Source organism: Podarcis erhardii (assembly GCF_964252035.2).
Source record: "Podarcis erhardii genome assembly, chromosome: 4".
In the NCBI taxonomy this organism is placed as follows: Eukaryota; Metazoa; Chordata; class Lepidosauria; order Squamata; family Lacertidae; genus Podarcis; species Podarcis erhardii.
This window is the reverse complement of record NC_138508.1, coordinates 54,039,857-54,062,310: the sequence shown is the minus strand read 5'-3', so window position 1 is coordinate 54,062,310 and position 22,454 is coordinate 54,039,857. Positions and strand designations below refer to the sequence as shown.

At 40.3% G+C, this 22,454-nt stretch overlaps 1 protein-coding gene across 2 annotated transcripts; it reads right to left on the bottom strand.

Moving 5' to 3' along the window:
* Positions 1–868: 868 nt before the first annotated feature.
* Positions 869–21,035, bottom strand: IFNAR1 (interferon alpha and beta receptor subunit 1). 2 transcript variants are annotated; one of them, XM_081859283.1, is made up of 11 exons: positions 20,804–21,035; positions 15,639–15,762; positions 14,768–14,961; positions 13,148–13,302; positions 11,436–11,574; positions 10,933–11,050; positions 10,072–10,271; positions 9,360–9,520; positions 8,630–8,774; positions 6,951–7,102; positions 869–4,663 (listed from the first exon to the last, which is right to left on the bottom strand). In XM_081859283.1, the coding sequence occupies exons 1-11, from the start codon at positions 21,018–21,020 to the stop codon at positions 4,433–4,435; spliced, it is 1,836 nt and encodes a 611-aa protein (XP_081715409.1). In that variant the 5' UTR covers positions 21,021–21,035; the 3' UTR covers positions 869–4,432. The 2 variants fall into 2 exon arrangements, with proteins under 2 accessions (XP_081715409.1, XP_081715410.1); XM_081859284.1 differs by lacking the exon at positions 20,804–21,035 and adding an exon at positions 15,959–16,221.
* Between the last annotated feature and the right edge of the window lie 1,419 nt (positions 21,036–22,454).

Below are 22,454 nucleotides of genomic sequence, written 5' to 3'. Positions count from 1 at the left end.
GGAACCCCTCTCAGCCCAAATGCTACATTCTCTTATAGACAACCTTCTAGAGGCATAGGCCAGTGGTGCACCAGGTGAGGACCAAAAGTGGATGGGACAGGTGTAAACATACTTACACATCCCTCTCTATTCTCCATCCAGGCAAACAAGAAGCATAATCAGTGTTCCAGGATACATTCTAGCCAGGTATGCACACTCAAGGAGGTGGCAAAACAGGACTGGTGAAGAGGTGGGGTGGTCTGGGGAGGGTCCCAACCACCAAATAAAGAGAGGCCTGCAGGGCTGCAGTTGGCCCCTGAAAAGCCTCATTTCCTGGTACAGGCTGATTTTAAATTTCAACTATGAGAGATTGTGTCACATATGTTGATCAAGTTACAACGGCCCAGTTGCCTGGAACAAAGATCAGAGCAGACTCGGTTGTATCTGGCATTATTTCTTTATTTATCAACACAAATTTCCTTATAAATGAAACTCCTGCAAAGTTGGCCTCTTAAGTGCCATCATAGAAAAGTGGAGTACATTGTAACAGGATAAAAATTCCACTAGGGTAAAAAAACAAAACACAGAGTCTTAATATGTTATATTTATACATTTTAACAGTACATCTTTAGATCTCTTTATCCTCACAATCGGATACAATTGCTCACTGAACTTAAGGACACTGCAGAGGAGTCCCACTCCACATGTAAATGCAATACAATGTCCACAAAGTACCAATACATGGAAACATAAAAAATAATCAGTTATGTGTGCAGAGGAATAGCATTGATTGTTGCTTGTCATAACAGCATCTATGGATAGGTGAGAGTATGAGTCATGCATCATGTGGGTTTAGTTATTACAGCAAGTTGGTTTCAAATCTGATGTATTTCCTGTTTTAAGTCCTGAGATAACTATAAACCCAACAAGTAAGAAAGACACGGAATGGAGGTGGGGATACAGCACAGTGTTACAAATGCCTTCTCAGACTCAAGTCCCATTGAGTTCAATACGAGGAAGTATGAATAAATATGTTTTGCTATGATGGAGTAGATTAAATAAAGACTAGAGTACCATACAAATCAGGATTGAAGGACTTCACACTTTTTAACTTTAAAAGGCACTACATATCAGCATCTTTAGGATTAAGTTAAGCATGGGAAACTTGGTTTAGGCATTATAGTTTCTTGGTCAATAGTGCAACCCCAGTAACACAACAGAAATAAGATCCTGCTGACATACATGCCAGAACACAAGTGAGCCCTTTACACTAGGGTTGTCTGAGAATTCCACCAGAAACAGAAGTGGAAGCAGAAATTGCTGCAAGTTGCATGTTTGTTGGTCAGTAACAGAAATGTGAGTATGAGTTATGTTTGCTATTGTTCTTTTCTTAATCGACAAACATTATGTAAATAACTATGTTATTTTCTGAATTGTTTTTGACCTTTTCCTTCCATTGAAATTGATTACATAATTAATTACCTAATTAATTACATTAGTTTTGGCCATAGTGGTTAGCGAGATGAAGACAGGTTTTAGCGAAAGCTGAAATGCAGTAGAATGGGAAAAGCATTGATTTCAATGAACTGAAGACAGGATGGAAATGGCTAACTCCTTACATCCTTACTTTTGACAGGAACATTTCAGGATGCTCCCTTCAGAACATGTTCATCACATGCAGTGCTGAAGTTAGGCTTCTGCTGTTACTTGATTTGAGGAGTGAGGTTATCACCCCTCTATTATTATCCATTCCAGGTCTCCCAACCACTGCCAGTCTCCTTTCTCTTAGCAGACCAAGAGGAGCAAGTGACAGCAAAGGTTGCAAGGTTCTTAGCCAGGGCAATTAGAATAAGATCCACTATTTGACTATTGATCCAAATCCCAAAAAAATGTTTATATAACTGATTTTTTTTACCTTTATCCTCTGTATACTGCATTTTGTTTGTTTTATTCCTATGGCTGGTGGCTGATGCAAATAAAGATTCGTTCATTCATTCCGCTGTTACTTGTTTTGCTGTCTGCTCTGGTGCAATTTTACATAATTCTGATCTTATTATGTTATTCCACACTATTCAGTTCAATGTAAAAGAAATGCCATGTGAATGGGAAAAACAGTGATAAAGTATATATCTTCTGTGGACTGAAACAGCAACAACAGTGAACATTGATTGCTGGATTGATTTCTGTTCTGGACAGGGGACAAAAAAGCAAACTGGCAATTTCCACTCCTGTTTCTGTTGGAATTACCTGACATCCATAGTCAGAACACTGAGTTATTTCACATATAAACATATGTAAGCATATACTTGCTTCCCCAGCCCTTCATACATTCTAGAAAACATATCAAGCCCCTGTCTTCACATTAAACCAAATAATATGTGGAAAGGAGGCGTCTACCTGAAAACAGATGGTGCAGGCGTGGCAAATTCTCTCTCTCTCTCACCCACCCACCCACCCACCCACTTACATTCTGACCTTCCAAGGTCACCTAATTTAGTTTTCATTAACTATCAGCAACAGTTAATATTGCAATACAATTATCGTACACACTTCACTTTAAAAAAACAACTATTTACACAAAGGCATTTTTGTTTTGTTTTTTTACCAAGGCAGTTGGGTGATAATATGCTGGGTAGGTGACCTGTTGCAATGCTGCTTGTACACACATCCCCCAAAATCAAACATAAAGCTAAATGAGGGCCTGCACCTAAGCATTGTGCGGACCCTCTTTTGTCCCGCTCTACTGGTAAATGGAGATTGTGCTTTGTAAACATTTTCTCTACTTCCCACATCAGCTAGCCATCTACTCAGAAGAACAGCCAGATGACACAGATGATAAATGTGCCTTAGGAACTCACATTTCAGCAAAAACAGGTATTCACTGATGGGGCTAAGTACACTGGTGTGTTAACACTGAATAAACAACGCTATGCTACCATTTGGACACTTCTAAACAGGATAGTGAATTGTGAAACTGAATTGCACAAACTAATTGAAATAACAGCAATGGATTGCAATAATTGCAGTCACACATTCTCATAAGCATTAGCTTGCTAGACACCTATACAGACAAACTAAATTTGGGCACACTCTTTATGCAAGTGAAAATGCTTTCATTTCTCACATTGCTATTGGAGGATGCTAGTGAGAGTAGTTATCAGAATAAATCCATCTTGTTCACAAACGTTGTATTCCCATCCCCCCCCCAAGTATATATTAATTTTCATCATCCTATAAAAAGGAAACACATTAGAAAGTAAATATATTCTGAGAAATACTGAAGGCCTGGTCAGTAGCTGCAGTTTGTTTCCCTGGTTGGCAAGGACTAAATGAAGAAATCACAGTAAAAACCACACTAGTTCCCAGAAAGTAATTTAACTAGGGATGTCTCTGCTCATTCTAAAAAAAAGTCTTAACTTTTTGAGAATTGGCTAGTGATTTCCTTGCCCCAAATCAAGTATTTATTGGTGACCCCCTAATTACCATTCAACTTTTTTGATTCTCCAAGGCTTAGTTCCTAAGATTTTTTCTACTTTTTATTACAACTTAAATTGTAGGTAAGACTTTTTCTTTAAAAAACCTTTCTCAAAAGGAGTTTGCTTTATTTGCATTAAAACGGAAAGCACTAATGGTCAGACAACATGTTTTTAATATACGGCAAACAAAAAATGTAGGTGGCAAATGTCTAAATTCTGAAGGAAGGCTGTTCAATATAGTAAGTGCGACCACCATTGAGAGAAAGACATTTTACACTTACTCTCCAAAGTATCCACGTGGCTGAAACCCTTCATCTGTTTTGAATACTTGGTATAAACTAATACTGGCTAGACTATATGTGATCTTGAATAAGGTCATATAAACAATGAAATACAACACAGAGAAGGCATTGTGTTAAGACTGTGCTCTGTCAGTCACCTAAAGTCAACAACATGGTAACAATATTTGCATGCGTTTGGTTATAGCAAAAATTATTTCCCTGTGAAAAGCCATCATGTCAGTACATTTTGAAACTGCTGTAGTCTGTGTTACTCTGCTGTAACCTATAGATGTTCAGTAATCCTCCCAGTTATTTATGCTTTATCAACCAACACAGCATCCATAGTGATAAAGTCTAGCTTTAGGATTGTCTTAGGATGTTTTTTGTATTTAACATACACACTCACACACAGACATATATTTCATGTTTGTAAACTTCCATTTAAGCACCAGCTTCCCATCAAAATGAAGTAAACATTTTGGTAGTGAAATCAAGTGTTCTCCATACCTGAGCCTTTGTGCCAATAGCAATACAGAAAACTCAAAATCTATGGTGCAAGAACCAATTGTCAGGTCATGTCTTGGCACAAAGTCTTTCTTATATGGAAGCTAACAGCAAGATGCATAAATTGCAAGTTGTTATTTATGCACCCCCCATCTACTCATAATAATGGCTTCTACCCATTATTTTACAGAGTTATTCTGCTTTCTGTTCTTGGATTAAATGGGAGTCTTTAGACCTAGAGATACCATCATCATTGGAATAGTTTCCTGAGTCTTGGCTGATCTCTTCCAACTCTTTCTGGTCTTTAAAGTCGGTCAGATCAACTTCATTTAGAATGCTACTGTCAGCTATGACAACACAATTTTCTGTTGGCTCTTCTGAAGTTAGCAAGTAGGAACTGCGCAAATCTTTTCCTTCAATGTTCTGCAGGTGGGAAAGTACACAGAAAGTAATGAGAATTACTGATGTCTACATACAGGGTGCTATAGAAAGCTATTGTGTTTGGTTATAATAATGTACTATTAATATTTATTAAGGATGGAGGTATGGTTGGCATATGAACACTGAAAAAGATGATAAAATCCCTGCTCTGAAGCATTAAACAGGCAACACCAGTCACTAGAATACAGTCTGAGATCTAGGAACAAGTGATTTAGAACCACGGTACACATTATGTCTAATGCATGGCTGCCCACACCAAAGTTTGTACCCACATATTTAGCTTCTGCTTCCCCATCCATAATGGCTCCTAACTTGTGCCCTGATGTCACAACATTTGACACTTCCCCATACCCCTCCAGTCACTGATATGACACAAGTAGAGATGTGGACAATCAGTTAGATGCAGAAAAGCAATACACAGAATTTTGTAACATCAGTATACAAGCTAAGCTCTCCTAGATGTCCTAGTGGGAGATGGGGAAGTTAACTGTGCAGCTTCTGTTTCTGGTAACAGCTGCTTCTTTCAGTGGCACTTTGGGGGAATTTGACAAGAGAGAAGTAGTGGTAAAGAGACACATAGGAGGCAAAAGGAATTAGTACAGGAAAGAGTTGTGCTCAGGCTGCAATGCAAGACTGTACATGCTGACTGCTATGTGGTGAAGGATGAATCTGGTTTCAGCTTGTAGCCCATTGACTAAATTGGCAACAGCCAGGTGCATTATTACTCAAGTGCTGATTCCTTGGAAAAGCCTTCTGATGTACAAACAGCCAGGGTGCCCACCTGTCCATCACCCAAAGTCACAGTGACAGCAGGTAATAGGCTGTTGTGCTGAGCAAGGCTCTTTTGCAAGCCTTTTCAAAGATTGGTGTATCTGTTCCCAAGGAGCTTGAGATCAGTGCCTATCTGCTGATTGGCAAGAGAGGTTTACTTTCAATCCCTGATGTGCAACTGGAAGTATCCTTTAAGGCTCCCTCAGGAGGTGGTGGACTCTCCTTCCTTGGAAGGTTTTAAGCAGAGGTTGGATGGCCATCTGTCACGGATGCTTTAGCTGAGATTCCTGCATTGCAGGGGGTTGGACTAGATGACCCTCGGATCCCTTCTAACTCTAAGATTCTATGATTATGCACTGACAGCCACATTTCCACCTGCCCTTTGGAGGGGGGTGACCTTGCAGGCAAAACTGGCACCTATGCCAGTTATTAGGCCAATTATTATTATTTATTATTAACTATTGTTATTATACATTAAACAAGAGGAAAAACTAAAATAATGTAAGGAGTCTAAATCCAGAGTAGGGGGTGTTATACAGGATGGACAAGTGCATTAACAAAATGTCTAAAGTATTTCCCCCAAAAAATCCTATTTGTCAAGAATAATGGATCTATTTGATGTTTATTCCTATACAAGAAAGAGGTCCACTACATAACAGCAAAGTCCTCAGGCTCAGCATCACTACTCAGAACTTAAGATGAGAAGCAAGTTTTTCAGAGACAACTATGTGAAAAGTTTTCCCATATGATCTGTTTTATCATTGTGTGTTTATGGCTCCAGGCTACTTTAGAAGGAAGGTCGACATGTACATTTAAATAATGAAAACACCCATGGGCCAGAAGTTCTGAACTCATGCTGTAAATACATTACTGAATGCATTGTGTGATCTCCGATGTTATTCATAGAGTAGACCCACTGTAGTCAATAGAGGGAGAAGAGCAAGGCAGCAGGATCCCTGTGCTGGTGCTGCAGTGGAACCAATCTGCTGCTTCTGCTGCTGTGTCTGCACTGTGCCTGCCCCACATTCCTGCTGCCTTGCTCCTCTCGGTCTCAGTAAGGGCAAGTCAACTTTCACATTCGGGAGATGAGAAAACAGCACAGCCACACCAGCTGCTACTGGATATTATACACAGCAAGATATAATTAAAATGCCATTTCTATACCCACTATTAGATCTATAGGATGTCCCAAGTAATATGTCAGGCAGATTCACTACACAATATATTCAAGGGTAATGCAATATATACACCCCAGTCCAGAGATCCTTGCATGAAGAGGAACTCCAGGTACAGGCATGCCATTTTTGAGCCTGCAATGACCTATCTGTTAAGAACACTGGGAATATCTCACATTCTCTTTCTCTCTGTGTAAATGGCAAATGTATGCTTATTGTAAGCACTGCATACATAATAAGCACCCATGATGTGATTTCTAGAATACTTGTCCTATAATTTTACTACTGCAAATAGCAAAGTAATAAAAGCCATCTATACATACCTCTATGATCAGTGGAGGGTGGCATGATGGAAAGAATGCATATTTGATCTGCTTGCGTATATAATATATAACACCAGTTAAGACCACTATTGAAACAAAAATACCAAGAGTAATTCCAAAGACTTTAAAAATGATTGGATATAAAGATTTTCCTGCAAAGAAAAAGGAATTAAAATGAGTTATATATTGAAAAAACTTCTGCAATAACCACTTTCTTAAGCTTATTTTTAAAGCCAGCAACTTAAACTTATGGCACTTGGAAAGTTGTTGTGGCGAGAAAAGATTTTGTGAAGGGGGGAGAGATGGAGATATAGCGCACTTGCTCACTCTTCCCTATACAAAACCTCAAAATTTAAATCGGTTCCAGTAAAAGTGCACGCTAATAATTGTCAAATTTACATATAAGATACCTTTCTTTGTCAACCTTTCTTTGTAAACATTCCATGTTAAATAAAAAGTGCATGGTTTTGGGGTATTTTTCATAATTATCCCAATGTGCCAATCTTAGTTTACAATTAACTTCTGTTCAGTTACTTGAACTAAGTTTACAAATTTGTGTTCTATTCTTCATATAAAGTTATATACATAATCTGTATTGATAATGTAATAAGGGCAGGGTATAAATCTTACCACTAGTGGTAATAATACCACTAATAATCAAATATGAGCCAAGGTTAATATATTCTAAACCAGATGTTAAAAATTGGTGATGTTGTCTGCATATGCAACCAAGAGATTGGATTGTATACATACTCTTGTTTTATGGTTTTATACGGAATTGTTGTTTTGTTGTACAACATAGAATTTCAGAAAAACACATCACTTTAGATTTTTTTCAAAAATACAAAGCAACGTATCATTTTTTAAAAAACCAGTTACAGATAGGTAGCCGTGTTGGTCTGCCATAGTCAAAACAAAACAAATTCCTTCCAGTAGCACCTTAAAGACCAACTAAGACAGTTCTTGGTATGAGCTTTCGTGTGCATGCACACTTCTTCAGATACACTGAAACAGAAGTTTCCAGACCCTTCTATATAGTGAGAAGGTGGGGAGGGGTATTACTCAGAAGGGTGGTGGGAATGGGTGATTGGCAGATAGCTGTGATGAGCCTGTTGACGACTCTTAACGACTGCAATAGGTCTTACAGGAAAAAGCAAGGGGTGAAAAGGTGAAAAATGGCTTTGTCATGTATAATGAGATAAGAATCCAAGGTCTTTGTTCAGACCAGGTTTCTCCATGGTTTTGAGTTTGGTGATAAGTTGTAATTCAGCAGCTTCTCTTTCCAGTCTATTTTTGAAATTCCTTTGTAGTAAAACAGCTACTCAAACCTGGTCTGAACAAAGACCTTGGATTCTTATCTCATTATACATGACAAAGCCATTTTTCACCTTTTCACCCTTGCTTTTTCCTGTAAGACCTATTGCAGTCGTTAAGAGTCGTCAACAGGCTCATCACAGCTATCTGCCAATCACCCATTCCCACCACCCTTCTGAGTAATACCCCTCCCCACCTTCTCACTATATAGAAGGGTCTGGAAACTTCTGTTTCAGTGTATCTGAAGAAGTGTGCATGCACACGAAAGCTCATACCAAGAACTGACTTAGTTGGTCTTTAAGGTGCTACTGGAAGGAATTTGTTTTGTTTTAAAAAACCAAACACTAATAATAAGTATTTCATACCTTTGGCAGTTTCAGTGCATGTCTCACTGCTAAGCTCGCTACTTTTATTATATGCTGGTGCAAATGCTTGTACTTTTAGGCAGTATACAGTAGAAGAGCTCAAGCCTGGGATTATAAATTGTGAAGATTTATTTTCCAGTTTCTTCTGTACAACAACAACAAAATACATAACAATGTAAACCAGAGCAAGCACTTATTGAAAACAAAGCTTGAAGACTGACATTCTGACTTTGGGTGCAAGTTGTAATGGCTGTACTATCAGCTCTGCAAATTCCAGGTATACTGTACTGAGGGTCAAGAAAACATGCAGCCCAGCGCTTGGCAACAACTGACAGGTGCCCGTGGGGCACTGATCCTTAGAACCTTAGTGCCTATGACTACTCCAACCAGTTGCAGCAGGCCTGGTTGTTGTATGTTGCTGAGCTATGCATTCTTTCAACCTCAAACACCTGTAGGATTAGCCAGAGATTAGCTATCTGTGTCAGATGGGCACCCCTCACCGCATTTGGGACAGTGTGTGTCTAGTATTTTGTATGATGCTGAAGCACTTCACCACATACAGGCACATTTGACATTGAATTAGCTAGCCAGAGAAACCATATTCAGCATAAACCTGAAGGGGTTATAGATGGCCTAGAGAAAGAAAAGGATGGCTACATTATGAGTCAATTTTTAAATACATGCTTTTATCTATGTTTGTTTGTTTTTTTAAAAAAACAAAATACATTACCTTGTCTTGTGGTGAAGAGTCTGCCCAGTACCAACCATGGTAAATCAAATTCTTATAGTGTTTACTCATCAGATTTTTTTCAGATTCTCCCGGAGCAGTAATGAAAACGTTAAGTGAATTTTCACTGGCATTAATCTTGACACTTGGTGGGCCCAGTTTAGCTTAAAAATAATGTTATACAATGTGTTAACACATTTGAATTCAACAAAACATGTTGCAATATAATGTTGTCGCTAAAGCTCAAGCACAAGGCAAAATCTCTGCTTCAGTAGAATGTAAAATGAATTAACTGATGGAAATTGTGATACTGTGGTATGTTAAGTTGCAACATATATACACACTGTTGTTGTTGTTGTTGTTGCTATTGGTTCTGGGGGCAAGTTCTAAATCTAAGCATATTATTTTTGACGACATCTGGGAGTTTTAGCAAGCAGCCACCAGGAACTAGTGATAGGTAACTCCAGTTCATTTCAATGGCACTGGTGCCATTGTGGTACAAAAGAGGTTGCACAGGAGTAGAGCTTGCTGAACTTTCAAACTGTTGTGAGCTATAAGTTGTGAAGGTCTTAATTTTTTCTAACCAAACAAGAAGAAAATGTAACAATGTGATGATGTATAGGCTGCTGTACAAGATTGCAAAATTTAACAAATACATACACAAAAAAGCAGCACCTATAAATGATAACACATATCAGAAGAAGGTAACACTTACTGTCTTCTATAGGCTCAAATTTTAGCATTTTAGACCAAGGTGATTTACTATGCCTATTCACAGCCTGTACTTGGAGATAGTAAATTCCAATGAAGTTGACGGAACGTGATAAATCGCAGTATTTGGTTGTAATGTGTTCACATCCAGATACACTACGCCAGTTTTTTGAGATATCATGAGACATCTGTGCTTCAAAACCACTATTAGAACAACAGAAGGTTGATTAAATAAATACAATACATGTATCAGCAGACAGTTCCTAACTGTTGATGTTTACTTGAATGTTAGCTCCACTGAGCCTCATGTGAGCTGCATGGGATTGCAGGGTTAATCAGACTTGGCAGTCAAATTGATCTGACACAATCGACAATTTAATTGTCATTGAATATGTTGTCTTTTCATAGAAGGGACAGCAAGTAACCACCACATACTTCACCCGATCAATGACCTGCTTGAATCCTTTGGTTTGCAGTGTTCCAGCCCATGCAATGGAAGGATAACCCCTCAGAAATATAGCCCATAGTGGGGAACCTTTTTGGCCCATTGGTCCCCTGTGGTGGAGCCCACCTGCCTATCCTCTAGTATCATACTGACATCATGTGCTTGGCAGGTAGGTTGGCCAACATACCCGTGAAAATTGGCCCTTGGGGATGGGGGGAGATACCATCCAAGCAGGATTAAGCTCCTCACACATCAGATAATGGTTTGCAAACTGGTCCAATCAGATTGCTCATTTTCTCAAGTGCTCCTGCTCAAAGCTTCACAACTTCCTTAAGTTACCTATCAGGCTTGCTTTTTAATCATAAATTAGATGGAATGTAAAAAGCTAAGACTGAAGACAGGCATGGCAAGGATTCTTACTTGAGAAACTGTACAATGAAGCTCACATTTCCATCATACATATTATCCCAATGCAAAACAAAGTTTGTATTCAGTGCGTGAACCTGGAGCTTTTCAGGACGAGGCAGACCAGCCCAAGCTATAAAAAGGAGGAAAGAAAAAATTACAAACAATCCATCCAGTTAGGTTCATGAACAATGTTACACGTCAATAGTTTGGAACTCCAATCCTATAAAGAGGCCAGGACCAAAAGGTCACGAAGCTTCTGAAACTCAGGAGATGCTCACCAAACCATGCCCAGGGCATATACATATACCATATTATACAAATAAATGCCACTAATATTATGCAAGACATGTTCTTTACAAACAAAAAGCAGGGATAAGGTGCTCGTGGAAGCACAAGAAGCACCCTGCTTGATTCTAGCCACAGAATACCCACTTCAAGGAGATTTATTCCCCACCCACCCCCGCCCAGCACACCAGAACAAATTTGAATTGTTAAAATCAATAGAAAATAATTACCTTTTGGTGTCTGTATACAGGTGTCTGGACTATTGAAAGCATTGTGATCATCCATATGTACTTTAACCTTCATGCAGTAAACAGTCTCTGGCTCAAGGTCTTGAATGCTTTGTCCTGGAAAAATATCCTGGATTTTTTCCTGCAGAAACAGACAGTTGCATGTAACATATTACGATTGTTGATTACTTCCATGGGCAGTTATTTTTATGTGAATCCAGAAAAAAAAGCTAAGATAAAGTAATCTTTTATTGGGTCAACAATACTAATATTGGTATCATTATTTCAGAAAGACAGATATACAGTATGACATCTATAGCTTGAATGAACAGATTGTATTTTATTATGTATCTGAAGGCAGTTCTGTTTAGGGAAGCTTTTAATGTGTAATAGACTATGGTATCTTAATATTTTGTTGGAAGCCGCCCAGAGTGGCTGGGGAAACCCAGCCAGAAGGGCGGGGAATAAATTATTATAATATTATTATTATTATTTGAACATTTTAAAAACATGCTCAATCATTCAATGCCAGTTAAAGGACTTGGGATGCAAAGAGATCCAGCTTAAAACATGTTGGTCTGCCACCTCTGTTTTACTATACTCAGCAAAGTGAGTATCTGCTTAGGTCAAATTTTATCCACAACATAAAAATGGCACCATTGTGCGTAAGACAGAGCTTCTTTTTCAGTTTTTCTGTTTTGGCAATGAAATCCATCACTATATTGTATTTAAAAAATCTTACTATGAGGAAGATAATCTGTACAACAAAGGCTCATGAGCAACAAATGGTCTGAGCATGCAACAACTGCAGACTGCCCAACTGCAGACTGTCAATTAGCTTCTTGGTCCAATTTGAAGTTCTGGTTTTGACCTATAAAGCCTTAAACAGTTCAGGATCACAATACCTCAAGGACCACTTCTCTCCATATGAACTGACACAAACCCTGTGATCAGGTCTGGAGGGTGGCAATACCCTGCAGTGGCTCCCGGTCTGTGGAATGCTCTCCTCAGGGAGGCCTGCCTGGCGCCTTCATTACATATCTTTAGGCACCAGGAAAAAAAAAAAAAAACATTTTCCCCAGGCCTTTGGCTAATTAAACAATCTACAATATAGCCTTTTAAAGTGAGTGTGTGTTAGGGGGTGTTATTGTTTCATTTGTTATTATGTTGTGTGTTTTTATACTGTAAACTGCCCTGTGGTATATAAATTTAATAAAGAGTAATAATAATATTGGTTTAAACATAACATGCAATAGGATATGCACATAAAATGCTGCATTTATTATTTCTAGTGTTATACTATGGAATCCTGTTCATGCATTTTGATATAAGGTTTAATTCCTTGTCAGATGTAAACAGATCTAGATCCTGTTGGGGAGCTGTTCACATGTTTGGATTTGAGCCTGTAGACTACTTCCTGGCACCTCTAAAGCTGAAAGCAAGCAACTAAGCATCTCATGCATTCAGGTTACACAAGTAAGCTGATATACTGGCAAAGAGCTCTCAACACAAACTGAACCACTACCATGTGATTTTGCAGGCTAGCGAAAGCACTATGGAGTTCCATGGGATTTCTAAATAAATGGTCAGAGGAGTGCAGTTTTAGATATTTAGCATTTTTTTGCTCTGGAAGTGAATACATGTAACACATGATTTAAATGTGAAGGAATATTTCTGCAAACAAAGCAAATCTTAAGTGTAGAGAAATTTAGCACCTGAGGATAGGATGAGTTTTTCCAGATAGTTAGCTTGTAGCTTAGAGACAGGTCCCACATTTTTCTTTGCTGGTTTGCTTCAGGACTGAAAATGATGATTTTCACATCTCCTCCATATATTGATTCTAACTGAACTCTTGGGGGACCGACTTGGGCTGCAGACCAAGATAACAACATCACTTAAGTACACTTAAAACTTTGTACTATTCATATTCATAGTGCTTTTGATGAAGCAGCATACATTCTGATTATGGTGACTCTGCTCCCAACCACAATAATAATAGTAATAATAGTAGTAATAATAATAATAATAGTAATTTATTATTTATACCCTGCCCCCATCTGGCTGAGTTTCCCCAGACACTCTGGGTGGCTCCCAATTGAGTTATAAAAACAACACTGCATTAAATATTAAAAACTTCCCTAAGTGATGTTTGCCACAAAGTTCACTCTTGCATAGCTGTTTTACCTAAAAAATAAATAGCTAGTGCAGGGGGAATAGAAAAACTAGACCGTGACAGTGGCAGGAAGAGAGAGGGGCTTTAACTTTTGCCCCTGGCAGTCCCAGTTGAAACTGGGCCCCTCCTTGCAGGTTATACACAATGAGAATTTTTATTCCATTGTGAACAGCAGGTGTGAGGTAGCTGTGTCTCATTCTAACAGGGACCATAGCAGGGTCAAAGAGTAAGTACCCTCCCTGTGTGCCACGGATGCACTCCAGCTCACCCAACAATTACACGAGTGCATATTACATAGCATATGTCACCTCTAGTTTGGCCCTATGGAGGCAAAGAAACAATAAACTCCTTGCTCACCTTCCCTCCTACCTCCTGCAGCTGGCGTGATTCTAATCCCACCCCTCCACCACAACAGACAGGAAAGGAGAGTGGAAGCAGGATTAGCATCAGCTAATTCCCACAATACACTTTAATTTCCCACAATACACTTGACCTAGCACCACTCTGGGGCATTGTAGAGAATTAAAAGGGTGGCTAGTCAAAGCCACCCAGCACTGCTTGGAATGCTAACACCACAGCCGAAATTTGAAACGAATACTCTATTCAATGAACTATGAAGCAACCAATACTGTGAAGTTGGAATTTACTCATTATCGTTCACAGTGAAAAATAACATTTCACACCAGTCAAAACAAAATAAAAAAATTCCTTCCAGTAGCACCTTAAAGACCAACTGAGTTAGTTCTAGGTATGAGCTTTCGTGTGCATGCACACTTCTTCAGATAGGTAGACACTTCTTCAGATAGATAGACACTTCTTCAGATTTCACACCAGTGTTTCTCAACCTTTTGGGCAGCAATGAGTTCCCCCACCCCACCCTGGACTTTAAAACAGAACTCAATTGTGTGCCACTCTCCTCTATGAGAAGATATTCCTTCACTTTAAAAAACAACCCATAATTTTGAACAGCCACTGTTTGCCACCTTCAGTGGATGGTGGCTGTGATCCTAAACACACTTACTAGGGAGTAAGCCTCAGAGAGGAACAGTTTGGTATCTGGAAGTCAGATAATGAAACAACTAGGCATTTGCAACTGGTTACCTGTCCCATATTTAAAAACTGCATAAAGCGTAATTTGAATAAACTAGGCACATATTCATACCTTCTGTATAAGGAGAAAATACTAAATAAGCCCAGGAAGAGTGCTCTTCTCCTGTGTCTGCTCTTATGCTCACATTATAAAGCTGAAAATAGTCTGTTATAGCTGATGAAAGGTCACATTCTGTGATTCTTACAGCCTGACACTCAGGAATAAGTGACCAGCTTTCAGCATTGCTCTCTTCACTGTCTGATTCACTGAAAGAAAAAAGTAAAGCAGTCCTCAGACATTATGGATCAGTAAGCATTCCTTACAGTATCTTTGTGTAAAATTCATTTCAATTTTGATCCACACCGGAATGCAAAAAAAAGGGAGCCGCATTTTTATTTTTCCAATTCATCAGTATCAGTCTTTTTGCTGTGTAGTTCTCAACAGATACATAGGCCGAGCCATACATGTATGCCCCTGATTTTAGTTGTCCACTCGTTCATGGATGGTATTCTCATTTCGTCCGTCCCCTGCCCCTGCCAATTTTAACAAATAATAATTTTGGCAGTAGTTAAGAGATGTTGCATTAATCCCATGTCTTCTATTAGTACAATTTCTTTAACATATCCAAATAGCAAAATTAGAGGATCTGTGGGTAAAGTAAAGCCAGTTATTGCTTCAATTTCTATTGCTACGTCTTTCTAGAATTTTCTAATTTTGGGATAGGTCCAAAATATATGCTACATCATAGCATTTGCAGTTTTACCCCTCCAACAGGCACAACTGGCTGTTCTGTCTATCTGGTGTCTTGTAAACATTTTCTTTGGCAGATACAGCAACTCATGGACTAGGACGGAATTCACATACTGAAGAAAAGCTCCAGCAACATTTCAAAAGTCTCTGTTATAAGTCTTTGATGTGAGTCACAGCACAACTGAGAACTTACCTTTGGTACTGAACTGAAAAGGTCCCATTGAGGCCACATGAATTATTCCAGAGCCATTTCAGAGTGATGTTCGTATCAACAATGAAAACTGTAACGTTCTGAGGTGGTTCCAAACATGTCAACCCTATGGATATTTTGGAAAAATGAAAAGAATTATGTCAAGGCTATAACAGACACAACTGCATGCAGTGTGCCATTAACCACCTTCTGCACTTTACCGAAGAACTTAGTAAGAGAGCAACAGGAAACAGACATGAAATGCAAGTAAGCAGATCATAAACATCTGCAGAAAAGGAAGTGAAATATGGAGATTTCCTTACCTTCTTTCAGAGTAACCCTGTGTTGAGGTGGCATAATATTGACAACATTTCTGATTCTTATGTTTTCTGGACAAGGTACTTTCTATTCAAGTCTTCTGAGGAAGTAGTCAGTTTTTAATGTTTGCTCCAGCAAAAGTCATCAGAACAGTTTAAAGCACACCCATGCAAATGTGCACTTGCTTTTTCAGCAGTATTGTGCAATTTGAAGCCTATTATTATTACATGTACAGCTTGGGAAACTAGGTCTTGAAGCTGATGCCTACAGAAAGCAGACTTTAGCTCTACTAAAGCCTCAGGCACTTTAAAGCATTATGCAGGATATCTGCAGGCCCTTTGTGGTGCTTTGAGGTCCCAACTACTAGACTTCAAAGCACCCAATCATCTGCCATCATTGGGACATCAAGTGATTTGCAGGTGGGAGGTCCCACACATCTGTTCACTTTGGCCTGCACAGCTAGGACCAGATAATTGCCGTATTTTTCACTCTATAAGACGCACCAGACCATAAGACACACCTAGTTTTTGGAGGAGGAAAGCAAGAAAAAAAATATTCTGAATCTCAGAAGCCAGAACAACAAGAGGGATCACTGCGCAGCGATCCCTCTTGCTGTTCTGGCTTCTGGGATAGCTGCGCAGCCTGCATACACTCCATAAGACGCGCACACATTTCCCCTTACTTTTTAGGAGGGAAAAAGTGAGTCTTATAGAGCAAAAAATACGGTATTTGTCCACAGAGCACATAAAATTCCACAATTCTGGCATACCTTATTCCAATAGATTTGTATGAAGAAAATATGTTATTTACAGTATTTGTTTTCTGACTCTTTCCTAATGATCTCTAACATGAATCTCACCTTTTTCACAGCAGCTGTACATCAGCTGTACAGCAGCATTTCTATCACATTATCCACCACAACCTACAACATCCATTTCCTGGTCAGTCACTGGCCAGGTCTCATCAGTATATCTGTGAAGCTGGATTTCTTTTGGTCCTAATATACATCACTTTTTACTTATTTGCACTGAACTGCATTTGTCATTTTAATTCCCATTCATCCAGACTGGAGAGATCTTTTTGGAGCTCTTTGCTATACACCTTTTTGTTTTAACCATCCTAAATCATTGGATATCATCAGCAAACTTGACCACCTTATTGCTCACCCCTAATTCCAGAGAAGAAAATAAGACTTTGAGCGAATTAGCTTTTTAATGCCATTAAAGGGGAAATACACAAAGGATCTAATGAAACATTGGACTTCACTTATTTATGAAGTCCACATTTTTTAAAAAAACACACACCCAATATCCATGTATTTAAAAGAAAAAATTCAAAGAATAGGCCTAAAAGGGGACCAATGCCATCTAGTTTTACAACTCTTGCTGGAAATAGAATACCTAGATGTAAAAGGGGACAGGGCTTCTGCACCTTTAATAGCTGTGTGATTCTGCTGTTATAAAGTTAAATCAATACATTGAAAAATAACTTTTCTTCCTATAGTCAAAACAAAACAAATTCCTTCCAGTAGCACCTTAAAGACCAACTAAGTCAGTTCTTGGTATGAGCTTTCGTGTGCATGCACACTTCTTCAGATATGACCTCTTGTGATCCATAACTATTTCTTCCTATGACCTCTTGTGATCCATAACTGCTGTGTCAGCTTTTACATAAGAGGTATTTCCCCAGACTTTTTTGTGCCACTTCAATAAGGGAAGTCCTTGTAAATCTTTCCAGTATTTAGCAATCTGAGTTCTTGCTGCCACTAATAAAAACCTGACCAGTTTCTCACAACATCTTGATTTTTTCCAGTGAACACGTTTCAAAAAGCAAGTTCTGGTGTCTTTTGTAATGGTGTTCCATTTATCTCTGAGATCTCCCAGTCTTCCCACATATGGGTGAACAACTCCACTTTGCCACATGGTCTCCGACAGATTGATGAGGAGGTTTTCGATATACATGACAGTCTCAAAAATGTTAAATACAATTTTTGAACCATTTGGAAGGATGTTTCTCTGAACATGGTTGAGGTTGATCTATACAGGAATTTATCCCAGAGACACAATGCTTTTCTATTGTTATATTCCAATCCTTTCCCCATAACATTCTAAAACTGTTTCCTGCTTCCGGCCAGCAGCTACTGCAAATCATCTCTGCAATTTACTACTACATCCACACCACACCCTGAAATACATCTGTACCCTCTCTCCAATTCATTGAAACTGAATCCTCTTTAGCCCTCCCGTCTAAATGTGCTAAGACACAAGCAGGAACAGGCAGGGCAATCCTTGTTCCTTCTGGGAACACTGTGCAGCCTCCCTCAGACAAATACTGATCATGCACTGGTTGAATACTTTAGCTGGAACACACAGTATCTGTGGTTTACCCCTTTTGCATCAGTTTGCTTCTTCACACAGTCAACCTGAAGACCTACAGCTGTGATGTGAACTTCCTGGAAACATTTCCAATTCCAATTAGGGCCATCTTAATAGGATAATTTGCACTGGGAAATTAGAGTGATCTAATCTAGCATTTTTATTTAACTTGCAATTAGTAAACAATGCCCAAAGTACTGAAACTGCCAAGTTTCCTTATTACATTTTCAATTGGCATCCATTCATTATTACTAAAGAGTTTATACAATGGGGGGGGGAATGCAAAAATAAAGCACTGGAAAATTGTTTGCTGCATATCACTGACCTGAAGAGCCCTTCAGTGATAGTTATAAGAAACAGACTGACATTATTTTACTGTATTTAAGGTAGCAACCCAAAGTACTGTTTAAAAGCTGTATTGCTCCTAATTGTTAAGCTTCCCTTACAGGATACCACAGATGAGGACATTATTGTACAATTCTACAGTTGGCCATGCCAATGCATAGAATGGCCTTCGCCAACGAGATGTTTTGGGCTACAATTCCAATCCGCTCCAGCCAACATGGTCAATGGTTAGGGACAGTGGGAGTTGTAGTCCAAGACATGCAGAGGGCTCCTTGATCCAAGAAAGCTTAGTCCTGTCCTAACATGTTTTCTGGTCATTATATAGTGCCATCAGCATACATGGCACCTTACAAAGTGTTGTAAGGAAAAACAGGCATCTCCCTGTTCCAAGGAGCTTTCAATTTAAACCAGACAATAAGGGAAAACAACACCAGGAGGGTTGAGGGTAGAGAAGATTAATGCAGTCAAATGCAGTTCCAACACACTTAAAATTTGGGCTGCTTTGGAATTAGGATTAAGTGAATATAGCAAAGGTTGTGTGGGTTTTGAGAAGAGCACTGAAGGGGAGAAGTAGTATCACGGATATTTAGGGAGGGGCAGGTACACAAGTGCTATAGGATAGATACAAAAGTATCTACAGAACAAGATATTACACACGTTTTAAAAAGCAGGATTCAAAGTTCTGCATGTTTTACATTATGGGTCCATACAGCTTCCAAGATCAGAGGGAGCACACTAGGAGAACACCAATGAGGGAGGTGTTCTGCCTGTAAGCATCCCATAGACATCAAGTTGGACACAGTGGTAAGTAAGATGCTACGCTAAATAGGCCTTGGGTCTGATCCAGCAAGGTTTTTCTTATGTACTCATCATAACAGGGTGCAATATCTATTCACAAAAATACACACAAGAGGATAAAGTTCTAGGACTAAATATAGAGTTTCTGTCATGCATGTTACTACTTCCAAGCAGCGCTTTTTTCTGGGGGGGGGGGGTGCAGGGGTACACATACCCCTAAACATTTTGTGAATCTCAGTTTGGCCTCATTGAGGGGCAGTATTTCAATATGAGTAGGAAAACGAGAGTACCCCTAAACATTTTTTAAAAGAAAAAAAAAACACTGCTTACAAGCCTTCACACCCTGCGCTTGTGGTAAAGGTCAAAACCCTGATAACGACAGCAAAGGGAAACAGCGGTTTAACATACAGCAGGGTATGCCCATAGCTATCCATGTTTTCAGCACCTATTTTATTTTGCTATTATAGTGGTACCTTGGGTTAAGTACTTAATTCGTTCCGGAGGTCCGTTCTTAACCTGAAACTGTTCTTAACCTGAAACTCCACTTTAGCTAATGGGGCCTCCTGCTGCTGCCGTGCCGCCGGAGCCCGATTTCTGTTCTCATCCTGAAGCAAAGTTCTTAACCTGAAGCACTATTTCTGGGTTAGTGGAGTCTTTAACCTGAAGCGTATGTAACCTGAGGTGCCACTGTATTGTGCGTTTTTGCAAGCTACTCCATGAAACACACCTCTTAACTTACCCACCCGTGCCCCCAGTATGATCCCACCAAGCAGCTGCCATTGGTTCATCTGGTATTGTCTGCTACACTGACCAGCACGCAGGTCAGCTCTCCGAGGTTTCGGGCAGCCCTGCCTGGAGATTCCGGGAGCGGAGTTGAGGGGGGCGGGCGGACCTTCTGCATTCCAAGCAAGTCTTCTTCCCCCGGGCCACAGCCCTTCCCCCCAAAGCCACCGCAGGCAAATCTCCGAGCGCAAGCGAAGCGGAAAGCGAGCCCGATTCCTGGAAGCCCTGCATTATCAGCGCGCGCCAGCGCTCGGAGCGGAGAGAACTCGCGCCGCCTTTCCTGGAAGCCCGTCTTCCTATCCGGCAACGCGAGGCTGCACCAAAGCGAAAAGCCCTCAGCTTCGCTGCCGACCCTCGCCCGTCCCAGAGATGAGGAGGAGGGTCGCCCACGAGCAGCGGGAAGCCCGCGCCCACCCCCCGTTCCTCTTGCTGCGAGAAGTAGAGAGGGAGAAAGAGACCCACACAGGGGTCCCGCTGCCCCGTCCTCAGTCCCGAGAAAATGCGGGCTCGGCGGCCGCGCGCAGACAAAGGAAGGCCCTGCAAACGCACCTGTGCAGAAAGGCGCCGCTCCCAGCGTTGCTACGGCTACAAGCAGAGCGCGCGCCGCCGCTTGCATGGCCAGCCCGGGGCGAGCGAGACGTCCCAACTGCCGAGTGACGTTTTCGCCGCCGCCGCCTGGCCCCAACGCCGGCCCCTGCCACGTGACCGCGACACGGTCAACAACAAGGAGGCTAGCCCCCGGCAGCGTCGCTTCCGCGCGGAGCATGCGCAAAACTCTTCGAGCTCGTAGAGATAAAACCTTGCAGAGCAGATCCCTCCTCGTTTTTGCGGGTTAGACGGAAGCTGGTTTGGGGGCTTTTGGAAGGGCGCAGGTGGGAGAGAAGGGCGGGGATATCATAAACGGCCTCGGTCCAGTATATCTGAAGGAGCGTCTCCACCCCCATCGTTCTGCCCGGACACTGAGGTCCAGCGCCGAGGGCCTTCTGATGGTTCCCTCACTGCGAGAAGCCAAGTTACAGGGAACCAGGCAGAGGGCCTTCTCGGTAGTGACGCCCTCCCTGTGGAAGCCCTCCCACCAGATGTCAAAGAGAACAACAACTACCAGACTTTTAGAAGACATCTGAAGCTAGCCCTGTTTAGGGAAGCTTTTAATGTTTGATGTATCAGTATTTTAATATTTTTTTGGAAGCCGCCCAGAGTGGCTGGGGAAGCCCAGCCAGATGGGCGCGATATAAATTATTATTATTATTATTATTATTATTATTATTATTATTATTAACTGCCTTTGACGCAGCAACGGTGCGTTTCATGATAGGGGGATTCCCTTCGCAGAAAGGGAGCGGGACTCAAATTTGAATGAAGTTCAATTCTTATTAGCCAAAAATCCTTCAGAAACACCACGAGAACTGTATAAACCAAACGTCCTCATTCAGTTGGAATACATTTGAAAGTTCTGTGATGGTCCCTTTGAGACGAAAGCACCCCTAATGAGCGAGAAGTTGAAGGGCAAAGGAAGCCTGTGTTGGCATTTTTGGAAAAGATCTCATTGCACCCGATACTGGTTTCAGGAAGAAACTCTGTTCCAGCCACCAAGTACTGGGGCTACAAAAATAGCAGCTACATAACTAATGCACAAGTGTTCCAGGTAGCGGGAACTTTGAGCTCCCTCTAATATGTTCCATACATTTATATGGAAAAGCACTATACAAATTTAAATAATAATAAAAATTACATATAATTCTGCTTCCCATGGGGAACAACACAGACATGAAACATGTTAAGAATTGTGGGGAGTTTCAAAGTATTTTCCCAATAAGTTTTCTTGCACCAGTTGTCTTCGCCTGTCTATTCTGTTATGAAAGTACAATTGGAAAACAAATGTCATCTGCAGATTTCTCAAATTCGTCTCCAATACAGGCATAGCAAGTAGTTGATCTAATTTCAAAGGCCAATAGCAATACATACAAATATAAGTAGCCGGTTAAATCTTCCTGCTAGATCAGAACACTATATTGATTGTATTTTAATCACTAATATGAGTAAGGGTATGAATTGTTAAATTTGTTAGATTTGAGCATTGCATCCCAAATGTAACTATTAATCAGCTTCAGGAAGGATTGAGAGAGAACTTCTGAAAGGCTTCCATACACTTATTCAATCAAAATAGGAGGTCAGGTACCATAATTAAAAATTGAAATAC

Coding starts and splice junctions, on each gene's coding strand:
- IFNAR1 (XM_081859283.1), bottom strand. CDS start 21,020: ATGCTCCGCGCGGAAGCGACGCTGCCGGGGGCTAGCCTCCTTGTTGTT. Junction 13,303..14,767: donor ATTTTCTCCTTATACAGAAG/GTATGAATATGT, acceptor CTTGGTCTGCAG/CCCAAGTCGGTCCCCCAAGA. Junction 11,051..11,435: donor CTGTATACAGACACCAAAAG/GTAATTATTTTC, acceptor TCCTTTTTATAG/CTTGGGCTGGTCTGCCTCGT.